Source organism: Engraulis encrasicolus, chromosome 9 (genome assembly GCF_034702125.1).
Source record: "Engraulis encrasicolus isolate BLACKSEA-1 chromosome 9, IST_EnEncr_1.0, whole genome shotgun sequence".
NCBI classification, from domain to species: Eukaryota; Metazoa; Chordata; class Actinopteri; order Clupeiformes; family Engraulidae; genus Engraulis; species Engraulis encrasicolus.
In genome coordinates this window covers 37,498,653-37,511,459 of record NC_085865.1, presented here as the reverse complement: position 1 = coordinate 37,511,459, position 12,807 = coordinate 37,498,653, and the positions used below count along the sequence as shown (strand labels likewise).

Genomic DNA, 12,807 nt, shown 5'->3' with positions numbered 1-12,807 from the left:
AGTTTTGGGTTATTATCTTATTGAAAGATCCAGTGAAGATCTTAGCTCCCTCTATGAGCATATTTTTGCAAGGTCACTTTCCACATTCTATCATAATTTTCAGTTTTTATGGTGCCGTACACCAAAACAAGGTTTCCTGTGGCTGAGGCTGCCACAGAATGATGTATCCACCACCATGTTTAATTGTGGAAACCATCTTATAACGATTCACGGCCTATCCCTTTCTTCACCTGACAGAAGCAGAATTCATGCATCAAAGCAGGTGCAATTGAATATCATCAGATGAAAGCAGAGACGTTCAAAACTCATTTTTGACTTTCAAATGTTCACAGGCAAAGCTCAATAACACTCTGATATGCACTGCCTTTAGTAAAGGGGTTCTTCTGTGATGATGGCCCCAAAGCCCAATATGATGACAAGCCTTAACAACTGTCTTTCTTGGTGGGGGAAAAAACTCCAGGTGAGGCCAGGTCAATAACAATCATCTAGGCAGGTGTCCAATGCTTCTTTGGTCTAATGAGGCTAAGCAGTTTCCACAGTTACACATAGTGGTGGGGCATCAAGTTTAGTCTGTTATTCAGCCTGAGACACAGGGAGTCTGGGTCTGAATCTGGATTGCTGGGTCTTCCAACAACATTGTAACCCAAAGCATACATTTAGATAAGTTCAGAGGTTCTTCAAGGACACTAAAACCATGATATTGGAATCACCAGCTCATAGTCCAGTCCTCAATCCCACTGAGAGTCTGTGGTTAATGTCTATGCTCAGCATCCATGCAATTTGGACCAGCTAGAATACTTTGCAGTGAAGAAATGGGCCAAAATCCCTAGTGGGGCATGTGCCAACCTAGGTAGCAACTTATCAGAGCCTGTTGTCAGTTTTGGTTCATAAATGGCGCCATATTGACTATTAATGATCAGGGGGCTAATAATTGTGTCCTTGTCATTTTTGCCCTTTTTTGTTTAAACTCATCGTAACAATAGAAAAATCCCAATTCAACTCATTGAACATTATCTCCATCAGTGTATTTGTTTCCAGAATAACAGAAACGGTTAATAATGGTCATTCTTACTGAGAAATCAAGAGAAATGTCTAATTTCAGGAGGGGGGGCTAATAATATTGTCCTCAACTGTAGGTAGCGCTTGCATTACATTGCACATTGCACAATACTTCACTGTACAATATTGCACTGCAAATTACACTGCACAATACTTCACTGAACAACAGTACACTGCACAACATCACACTGCATACATTTGCACTGCATAACACAACAATGTAATATTGGATTACATTTCACCAATTATGTTGTGTTTATGTACATTATTTTATGCTGCATTGGCTGTAGCTGACTTTCTGATGCATGCTGACTTGAGACAAGATCCCAGCCCTCCTTTCATTACGAAACACCTGACCAAACACCAAAACTATTCCACATAACTCCTCATTTCGCTGTAAATCAGATTCACTCCATGAAGATGGCATATCTGTGTGCGTGCGTGCGCACGCGCATGCGCGTTTGTGTGTGTGTACATGTAGTACGTGGGAGACGGAGAGAGTTTGAGAGGGAGGACGTGTGTGAATGTCGGGCTCTTCTTCTCTGAACTCTGATCACACAAACTCTGATCACAGTCCAAATCCCTCTCACACAGGCTAATGAATCGCTCTCTCTACCCCCACACCCCTTTCTCTCTCTCTCTCTCTCTCTCTCTCTCTCTCTCTCTCTCTCTCTCTCTCTCTCTCTCTCTCTCTCTCTCTCTCTGTCTCTCTCTCTCTCTCTCTCTCCTCTGTCCACACCCCCACCCGCTCTACATCAGGCATCTTTTGGGGTGGGGTAATGAATGGCCATTGGGGAGAGCCTGTCGTTGTGTTTGGGGAGCCGTGTGTGTGCGTGTGTGAATTGTGTGCACTTGTGTGCACTTGTGTGTATGTGTGCAGAAGCCACGGAGGCACTTAGGATATTGGACAGGATGCAAACTTTATTGTGGCCCTCAGCCTGCGAGTGATGTCATTCATTTAGGAGGAGGCGAGGGAGCGCTGGGAGCAACCTTGGCAAACCTCACCCCATAGACAATGCCAGCATTTTTGGATGGGTAGAGGGGCGAGCGAGAGGTGCAGAAATATGGAGGAGAGAAGGATGGAGAGAGACTGAGAGGGAGGGAAGGAGAGCAGGAGGTGAAGACAACCTCTTTGAGAGAGAGAGAGAGAGAGAGAGAGAGAGAGAGAGAGAGAGAGAGAGAGAGAGAGAGAGAGAGAGAGAGAGAGAGAGAGGAGGGAGAGAGAGAGAGAGAGAGAGAGAGAGAGAGAGAGAGAGAGAGAGAGAGAGAGAGATAATAGGGGAGGTCTGGGTAGGTGGGTGGAATGGGGTTGGAGGGAGAGAGGAGCCAGCGAGGGCAAGACAATAAGTCAGAGAGAGAGTGAAAGTGATGGAGCAGAGTAGAGACAGATAGAGGGAGAGAGAGGAAGAAGGGATGGAGAAAAGACATGACGTCAGCAGTAGAGAGAGACAGAGGGAGGGCAGAGAGAGTTAGTGAGCGATGAAGAGAGGAAGTGAGGAAGAAATGGAGAGGGAGGGAGAGGTGTACAGAGAGAGAGAGAGAGAGAGAGAGAGAGAGAGAGAGAGAGAGAGAGAGAGAGAGAGAGAGAGAGAGAGTATGGGCAGCAGAGGAGAGCAGATGAGCAAGGATGAGGGAAAGGAGAGAGAGGGAAAGAAAGGGGTAGAGGAGAGGAATGAGTATGGGTGAGGTGGAGAGAGGGGCAGAAAGAGATGGAGGGAAAGAGGATGAGAAGAGTGGAGCGAGGGGTGAGGAGGTGAAGAGGAGAGGAATGAGTGGTGAGGAGGAGATGAGAGGACAGAGGGATGATGAGGAGGAGAGGAGTGGAGAGGTATGAGGAAGAGAGGAGTGAGGGATGGTGAGGAGAGAAGAGTGACAAGAGGTGAGGAGGAGAGGGGTGAGGGATGAGAAGGAGAGGAGTGAGAGATGAAGAAGAGGGGAGCGAGGGGTGAGGAGGAGAAATGAGAGGGGAGGAGAGGAGCGAGGTATGAACAAGAGAGAGGACAGGAGAGGGATGAGGAGGAGAGGAGCGAGGGGTGAGGAGAAGAGAGGAGGGATGAGCAGAGGAGAGAATAGGAAGGAGAGGAGCAAAGGATGAGCAGGAGAGGAGAGGAGCAAGGGCTGAGAGGTGAGCAGGAGAGAGCAGAGGAGAGAGGGATGAGGAGGAGAAGAGCAAGGGGTGAGCAGGAGAGGGATGAGGAGGAGAGAAGAAGGGGGTGAGGTGTGAGCACAGGAGAGGAGAGAGGGGTGAGCAGGAGAGAGGAGAGGAGAGGGATGAGAAGGAGAGGAGAGGGGGTGAGGAGGAGAGGAGAGGAGAGGAGCGAGGGATGAGAAGGAGAGGAGAGGGATGGCATCTGCTCTCTTTGGCCCACTGCAGCCCCTCCATAAATTAGCCCAATTAAAGTGACCGCCACACACACACACACACACACACACACACACACACACACACACACACACACACACACACACACACACACACACACACACACACACAGAGAGAGAGAGAGACTGTGCTGTAAATGCTGTAAAACACCACGAGTGTAGAGAGAGAGGTAGGCAGAGATGGAGGGAGAGAGAAAATGAGTGTGTGTAAGAGAGGAGGGAGAAAGAAAGTGGGGAGTGTGTGTAAGAGAGAGGGGGAGAGAAGTGGTGTATGCATGTGTTTGTATATACATTGGGAGAGAGATTTTGTGCGTGCGTGCGTGCGGGTGTGTGTGTGAGAGTGAGGGAAACGGGGGGGGGGGGGGTGTAAGGTAAGAACGCAGACAGTGTGCAAGCATATTTTGTGCACATTTTTTTATCCCTCGCCAGCCAAAGTCATGCAGCCCAATGAGATGTTTAATGAGTAGCACATTCAGCAGATGAACCTTCAAAAATGTCCAGAGCAGCTTGACGACTTGATCACTTAGCAGTGTAAAAAAATCAGGGTGGAGATACGGCAGAGATCTCATTAAAAAAAACTATTCTATTTGTTGATTCCTATCAGCCTTTATAGGAATGCACCTGATGAAGTCAAGTCGGTTTTACTCTCGATGCCATTGACTTTTAGCCTGGTGAGATAGAGTCTAGGAACTATCCATTCATTTTCATGTAGGGGAGGCCGATCTAAACTATTTAAAATGCTACCCAGAGCTTAAAGGTGCACTGTTTAATATTTTTAGTAGTTCATTTCCAGAATTCACACTGCCCAATTTTTTTTTTACCTTTTTAACAAATACTTACCACCACCATAAAATTCTAAGTATTCTTTATGACTGGGTAAATTGCATTTTTCATACATGAAAGGGGTGATCTTCTCCATGATCCCCCATTTTGAATTTCCAGAAATAGACATTTCTAGCTGGAAAACGAATTGTGCTTTGGTCTTATTAGTAAATAAATATTAGTTTATCACTTTGTTAATATTCATGAAAGTATAACATTTGGCCATAGACAGCAGAGTTTCAATGAGCAGTATAGTTGCAATACATAATCTGGCCACAATGTTACACAGTGCACCTAGTTACTTTCCCAGTGCTCTAGTGCCGACATGGTGGATCTGTAGACAGACTACAAGCTTCTGTTTGTCTAATGTCTTGTCCTCCCTGCCCATTCTGTGGTTCGACTCCCAAAGTTAGGTGAAGAATTAAGCCTGAGTTTCCATCCTGTCCTCCAGATCGGAATGAGTGCACAAGGCTGCAGAACTCTCAGGTCCACATTACATTACACTTACCCACAATTGTATCCAGAGCGACTTACAGTTAAGTACAGGGTATTGCTTATGGTCCTGTGGGGAGCACTGTGGGGATGGGTGCTTTACTCAAGGGCACTGGTATGGGATTTGAACCTAAAACTGTATGGTTAACGACGCTATATGAACAGGTCCTGCATAGGAGTGAAATTGCAGCGCTTTAGGCCTAGAGAGTTAATATTGACATCATGGTCCTCTCTCCTTTCTCCTCCTCTCCTCTCCCAACCTCTCCTCTCCTCTCCTCCTTTCTTCTCCTCTCCTCTCCTCTCTTCTCCTCTCTTCTTTTCTCTTCTCTTCTCTTCTCTTTTCTTCTCTTCTCTCCTCATTCAAAACGGTGAAGTCCTCATCTGTCTTTTGCTTAGGTCTGTGAATTTCTGTGTTTGTGCGCTTGCGTGTGTGCGTGTGTGTTCCCCGCTCCCGCGGCATTGTGGGTAAATAAATAAATCAGCTTCAGTCTTCATTTCCTGGTTGTGGGTGCTGCGGGATGGGCCTTTCATCTGTCTGTCTAATTGTTTCCATTAAATGAGAGGGCTTGAGGAGAGGAGGGTAATTAAAGAGTGTACAGTACGCTAACGTTATTCATCACCACCACCACAACACTGCTGCTGCTGCTGCTGCTCATATCTCACACTGCATCATATTACTGCCTCAGAGGAGAACGGATCTGTCTGTCTGTCTGTCTGTCTGTCTGTCTGTCTCCCCCCCCCCCTCTCTCTCTCTCTCTCTCTCTCTCTCTCTCTCTCTCTCTCTCTCTCTGACTCTCTCACTGTCTTGTGCACGTTTGCACACAACACCCATGCACCCACATGCATGCACACCGTCATTATCACCGCAGTCATATAATATCTGCATCATCGTGTTGGACTACAGACAAAATTGGAAGAGTAGCAGCCCCTGTACACTGTCTCTTTTTCTTCCTCTCATTTTTTTCACTTTTGTCCTTCTCTCACTTTTTCACTCACTCTTTCACTAACTTTCTCATACTTTTTTAATCAGTTTTTCTCACCTTCACTTCTCTCTCTCTCTCTCTCTCTCTCTCTCTCTCTCTCTCTCTCTCTCTCTCTCTCTCTCTCTCTCTCTCTCTCTCTCTCTCTCTCTCTCTCTCTCCCTCTCTCACGTCTCTTTCTTTTTCACCCTGTCTTACTCCATATGTGTGTGTATATATATTCAAAATGCCCTTTCATAAATTAAGGAAACTAAGTGGGCAAAGTCACATTGAAAGTTTGTGTTAACATTTGTTCTTCGCATGCGACAGAAAGTTAGACTCGGACAGGAGATCCGTGTATATGCTAAGTTCAAGGTCCCAAATATTAATGTCCAGTCCTCCTACAGACAGCTCAGAGATTGAAACGAACTTGATGTGTCGCTGCACAAAATGTTCCTAGATTTTGAAATGGATACATCTATGATTGTAAGATGCCTGCATGCTTGTGTGTACTGTACATACTATACGTGCATAGGGGATGCAAATTTGCACCAGCCACTGGTCAAATGCTGTTAAAATATTGCCCCGTGTACATCAAGCGCTACCAACGCGACCCAGGTAGCTGGGGTGGTTGAAGAAGTTTCGCCATGAGTTTGTTTTATTCGCTCTGGACGCTGCACTGACATGTTTGATTCAGCTAATCACATAACGGCTCTGTCTTGATAGCCTGGGACATTCCTCGATATGAACGTTCCAATTGGTTTTCGCCGAACCGCGCCATAGCGAATTCGCTTAAGATTAACTTGAGTTTAATCGTTAAAATTGGTCGCTCAAGAAGCTTCGCTCCTGGCAAATTCGCTCTGGTATCTTTATTCGCCTTCCCTCCATAGAGAAACAATGACTTCCGCCGCGCAGGTCGCTTAGTTCGCCTTCGATGTACACGGGGCATATGACAGTAACTGGAAGATACTGGTGATGTATGAAAACGTTTGGTAGGCTTTGGGCAGAAATATAATCATTCATCAGCCATTGAGTTGGCAAAGAATTTGAAAATGTATCCATCCATGGCTTTCAAAGCAAAACTTACTGTCTGCCGTGTGTGTGTGTGTGTGTGTGTGTGTGTGTGTGTGTGTGTGTGTGTGTGTGTGTGTGTGTGTGTGTGTGTGTGTGTGTGTGTGTGTGTGTGTGTGTGTGTGTGTGTGTGTGTGTGTGTGTGTGTGTGTGTGTGTGTGTGTGTGTGTGTGTGTGTGTGTGTGTGTGTGTGTGTGTGCGCACTTCAATGCTTTAGAGAGGCGCAAGAGGGCATCGGGCTGGGAGAAGAACCTGCTCTACCCTTTTGTCATGCTGATCTTGCTGACGGGAACCGTGAGTATCTCCAAATCACCACTCACTTTTTAAAATTAATCTCATTCTCTCTCTCTTTCTCATTCCCTCCATCCCTCTCATCCTTTATGCGTTCTGTCTTTCACCCCCTTTCCTCCCAACCACCACTCTCATCCCTTCATCTTCCCCCTATTCCTCCCTTTCTCATCTCTCCCTCCCTTTCTTTTTCTCTCCACTCCACTCCACTCCACTCCGCTCCTCTCATCTTATCTCCATTCTGTCTTTCTTCCCTGTATCCCTCTCATCCTTTATGCTTTCACCCTTTCCTTCCCTTATCTCATCACTCCCTCCCCCTCTCTGTTCCATCCTCCCATCTCCCTTTCCTCTCCTCCCTCCTCCTCCTCCTCCTCCCTCCTCCTTGTCTGTGAGTCTTGAGTTTTGTATATTTGCTGTATTTGCCTTCCTCGGCCTCCTCCTGGGCCAGGGGTTTAGAGCTCCTCTTCCGTCTGACCCCCTGGGCTCTCTTGGAGCGACCGGCCGGCCGGCCGCCTTTGTCTGCCTCTTGTTTATGGAGGGGATGCTCTCCTCTTGCATTCCTGCTTATGTTCCCACTACTGCCTCTATGATGGCAGGCCCAGCTGTGACAGCTGTGGGTGGGGTGGGGTAGTGTGTTTGTTGTCTGTGTGTGTGTGTGTGTGTAGTGTTAGTCCTGTCCTGTCTCCTATCTCTTTAAACTCGCCACTGTGATCTATCTCTCACTTGAGTTGAGATTCCGACGGGGCCAGCTGTGACCATAGAGAGAGAGAGAGAGGGGGGGGGGGGGGATGTGCAGGTTATTCTTGTCCTTTGAACTGGTCACTTGAGTCTATATTCCTCGTAGGTACACATAGTGATGCACACACACACACACGCACGCACGCACGCACGCACGCACGCACGCACGCACGCACGCACACACACACACACACACACACACAAATCCTGTCACTCGCCGCATACATTTAATTGCACAGGATGCACAAAGCTGCTACAGGTTTCTTTTTCCACCAGCTTATGGTAGAGACATGGGTAGTATGGTTTAATCACTGATTTTTACTTGACATTTGTGTGGAGTTGTATCACTCAACTGAGTGTTTATTATATGTATATTTATGTATATGTATTAATGTTATTTGTATTTTTATATAAATACTACCACTGTAAATCTTGTGCTAAAGTATTTTATTGTGTGTTTTGTGTAGACCATCTCTGTTCTTCTGGTGGCGTTGAACATCTTATACCTGCTGGTGGATGAGACTGCACTGCCCAAAGGATCCACGGTAAGATGGCCTTACCTTCTCCACCCCCCCACTCCTTCATTCCTCCCGTCTTCCCTCCCTCTTTTTCACAGTACATCATGACACAGTAATGTCAAATCTCCAGATGCAATGTATATTGACCTAAAAAAAAATCTTGTTATGCCCTCTCCCCCACAAACGCACACATACCACCCAAACCAACCCAACATGTGCTCTCACACTTTTTCACACACTCATTCGCGCCCTCCACTCTTCCTCTCTGGCAACTCAACAAGTGCTGTGCCTGAAGGTGCCCAGGGCCCTTTTGACATAAATCAAATTCCAGATACGCTCAGGTGCACGGCGCCTCAGAAAGGCTTTGGGCCGGGGATCAGATGACTTATCGCACCAGTGTGTTTTTTCTTCTTCTTCTTCTTCTTCTTCTTCTGTGTGTGTGTGTGTGTGTGTGTGTGTGTGTGTGTGTGTGTGTGTGTGTGTGTGTGTGTGTGTGTGTGTGTGTGTGTGTGTGTGTGTGTGTGTGTGTGTGTGTGTGTGTGTGTGTGTGTGTGTGTGTGTGTGTGTGTGTGTGTGCCGCTCTCCTCCTCCTCCTCCTTCTCCTCCCTCTAATCCGCCGCTCACTTTGCCCATTGAGTGGCACTTGGGCGTGGCGATCACCAGCCGATAGCCAGCTGAAGTTGAGTGAAGCGCCACACATGCCTCAGATGTGAGCGCACAGCACACACTACTACTGTGTCCTCCTGGGCCTCGCTCTGTTGCTCACACTGCTGCTCGCTAAAGTTTTTACTTTTTCCCCCCTAGTCTTTTGTTTTGCTGCTGTGTGTGTGCGTGCGCATACGTGTGTGCCTGTGTGCGTGCGTGCGTGCGTGCGTTCGTTCTCTCTTTCAGTGGTATCTCAGATCATATCTTGTCTGCAAGTAAGTGTGCATGCCAGCCTGCGCGTGTGTTCTACTGCACGCCTACCTCACAGTGTGTGCCTTCCGAACATGTCTGTCTTTTCCTGGGAAAAAGCAACAGAGTGTATCCTGTTTCGGGCTCTCTTGTGGTGGTGGCACACACACACACACACACATGCACACCTCTTCTATCCATACCCACACCCCCAAAAGCCCTTTGCACATTCCAATTATTTTTATCAGAGGAGATATTTTCTTTGGCGTAACGCGCGGGGCGAAAATCCCCCAAATTAGGCCTGTCATCCACAGCTCAGCCGCCCGCTCCTCCTGACAGAAGCCTCAAATCCCCAACACCAGTCTCTCTCTCTCTCTCTCTCTCTCTCTCTCTCTCTCTCTCTCTCTCTCTCTCTCTCTCTCTCTCTCTCTCTCTCTCTCTCTCTCTCTCTCTCTCTCTCTCTCTCTCTCTCTCTCTCTCTCTCTCTCTCTCAGCCCCAACAACAGCTTTCCCAGCCTCGACCCTAGCACATCACATTACATTACATTTCATTGAGCTGACGCTTTTATTCAGAGCGACTTGCATTTACTATTTCAGGGTATTGGTTACAGTCCCTGGATCAATGTGGGGTTAAGTGCCTTGCTCAAGGGCACTTCAGCCATGGATGCAGGTGTAGCGATAGGTCGGGGTCGGGATTCGAACATACAACCCCCAGATTGAAAGACCAACTCCCTAACCGTTAGGCCACGGCTGCCATAGCACCAATCTGACCTCACCAGTTCCAGCTTCAGTCTCAAAACTAACCTCAGCCCCAAGACCAGCCTCCAGAATCAGTGCCAGCAGCTCTGCTTCCTCACTCTCTACACCAGCCTTTTTCTCAGCCTCAGTGGCAGCAGACTCAGCCCCAAAATCAGCCTCTCTTGCAGCCTCACAATCCCGAAACCAGTCTCTCTCTCTGCTGCTCCAGTTTCAGCATCAACACCAGCCCCCGCCCTAGCCAACTCCCAAATCCCACCCCCAACACGCAACCCACGGGGAGTCATGGGTAAGCGGTTAGGGCGTCAGACTTGTAACCCAAAGGTTGCCGGTTCGACTCCCTATACCTGCCAGGTAGGTGGGGGAGTAATTAACCAGCGCATCCTCCTCCATGACTGAGGTACCCTGAGCATGGTACCGTCCCGCCGCACTGCTCCCTTGGGCCGCCATTGGGGGCTGCCCCCTTGCACGGGTGAGGCATAAATGCAATTTTGTTGTGTGCAGTGTGCAGTGAACACTTGTGTGCTGTGGAGTGCTGTGTCACAATGACAATGGGAGTTGGAGTTTCCCAATCGGGCTTTCACTTTCGCTTTCACAACCCAAATCTCGCAGCCCCAACATCAGCCTCACCACCCCAACAGCAGCCTCACAGCTCCAACATCGGCCTCTCTCTCAGCCTCACAGTCCCAACACCAGCCTCTCTCTCAGCTCCAGCTTCAGTGCCCCCTCACCAGGGTTGCTATAAGAGACTGGTGATTGTCAGCCCAAAAAAATGCTCAAAACCCGCCTGGAAACACAAAATCCCGCCCAATTTGAACTAACTTCTATTGATTGATTCTATTCAAATTGGCAGAAAAAGCCGCCAAATGCCCTTTTTTTTACCCGCAGACGGCCATCCTAAGCAGCCCTTTTCGGCGGGAAACCGTACAAATCTGGCAACACTGCCCCTCACCAGCTCCCAATCCAACCATTCTCTCTCGTAGCCTCAACACCAGCCTCAGCCCAGTGGTGTAGTCTACGTAGAACGCAGGTATTCTAAATGGTTCTAAATTTTAGGGGCTTCAGTATACCCACTTAAAATTGATTGATCCATTATTTAGAATAGCATAAATATGTACAGTATACCCACTTCAAAAAAGTAGACTACACCGCTGCCTCAGCCCCATCACCAGACAGATAGATCGATCAGTACAAGCAGTCTGACAGAAGCGGATGCCTCTGCTCACCAATATGCGCCCACACATGACCCCGCTGCCTGGCAAAGCAAATTCACGTGGCGGCGATGGGGAGCGGGGGGTTGGGTAATGGGGAAACTTTTGGGGTCAAGTTCAGATGGGTCTGTGTAATCTTCGCTTTCACCACACGAAATGAGCACATCCATTTGTTTTAAGAGACTGAGACGCCCTAGGTGAGGGTGAGCCAGTTAAGGCTGAAGAGCTGCGTTATAGCTGGTGACATCATCCAGCCACTACTGCAGCAGGCACTGGACCCGGCTGACCTCTGGACATGTACACACATACACAGTTACCACACACACATGTTACCACACACACACACACACACACACACACACACACACACACACACACACACACACACACACACACACACACACACACACACACACACACACACACACACACACACACACACAGTCGCCATACACCCACACATGCTCACCACACACGCTCACCACACGCGCATACACAGACACACGCACACGCACACACACACACACGCATGCACACACACAGTCGCCATACACACATACACACAAGCACACGCACAGTCACCACGCACACACACCCTACTGTACAACTAAGGAGCAGCGATGAAATTTTACAGCCTGATGGTTGCGCTTGGTGTGGCTATAAATTGGATATTAGTGTCCATTTCAATGGAGTGTCGACTACTATTCCTAATACCACACACACGCACAACACACACACACACATGCTCGTGACACACACACACTTAATCATTCATAGGAATACACCTCACCGTTTCACAATTGGCACTGCTACAGCAGTATCGGATGACATAAACATACTTTTGTAGACACACACACACATTCATAAACGCATCATTTGACACGTGCGCGTACACACACACACACACACACACACACACACACACACACACACACACACACACACACACACACACACACACACACACACACACACACACACACATGCTCTGAGAGCGGGTGTCTGAACCTTTGACTGCTGGCATTTAGCCGCAGCTTCACTTGTCAACTCAAACCCCTCTGAGACGAGACACCATGCAGAGAGACAGAGGCAGAGACAGAGACAGGTTGTGAACAAGGGAAAGAGTTTGTGTGTGAAGGCGTTGAGATAGACAGAAGGATGTGGAGAGAGAGAGAGAGAGAGAGAGAGAGAGAGAGAGAGAGAGAGAGAGAGAGAGACGCTGTGGGGAGGAAGGGAGGAAAAAAATCCCATCTAATCCACGATGACGCGTTTTTTTCCCCGTTATTATCCTTCATTAGAAGTAGCCGAGGCACATCAAAGCATGAAGACTGGGATTGAGCAGTGTGTTACTGTGAGGTGTGTCTCTACTGTGTGTGTGTGCGCGTGCGTGCGTTTGTTTTTGGCACCACTTTGCTCCACTTCGTACCTATGCGCACAGGTGTTGTAGACATTAATCCTTCCATCATTCACATATGTACACACACACACACACACACACACACACACACACACACACACACACACACACACACACACACACACACACACACACACACACACACACACACACACACACACACACAGCAACTCACACATTCTTTGTACTCTGCCTCAACC

At 48.0% G+C, this 12,807-nt stretch overlaps 1 protein-coding gene across 1 annotated transcript in view; it reads left to right on the top strand.

Annotated features, from left to right (window-relative positions):
* The window catches only part of lmbr1 (limb development membrane protein 1), a 69,187-nt gene that overhangs the window by 36,799 nt on the left and 19,581 nt on the right, over positions 1 to 12,807 (top strand). The window contains exons 11-12 of the mRNA XM_063207084.1: positions 7,003 to 7,079; positions 8,279 to 8,356. Coding sequence (XP_063063154.1) covers positions 7,003 to 7,079; positions 8,279 to 8,356 — 155 coding nt within the window. The remainder of the gene's footprint in view (positions 1 to 7,002; positions 7,080 to 8,278; positions 8,357 to 12,807) is intronic.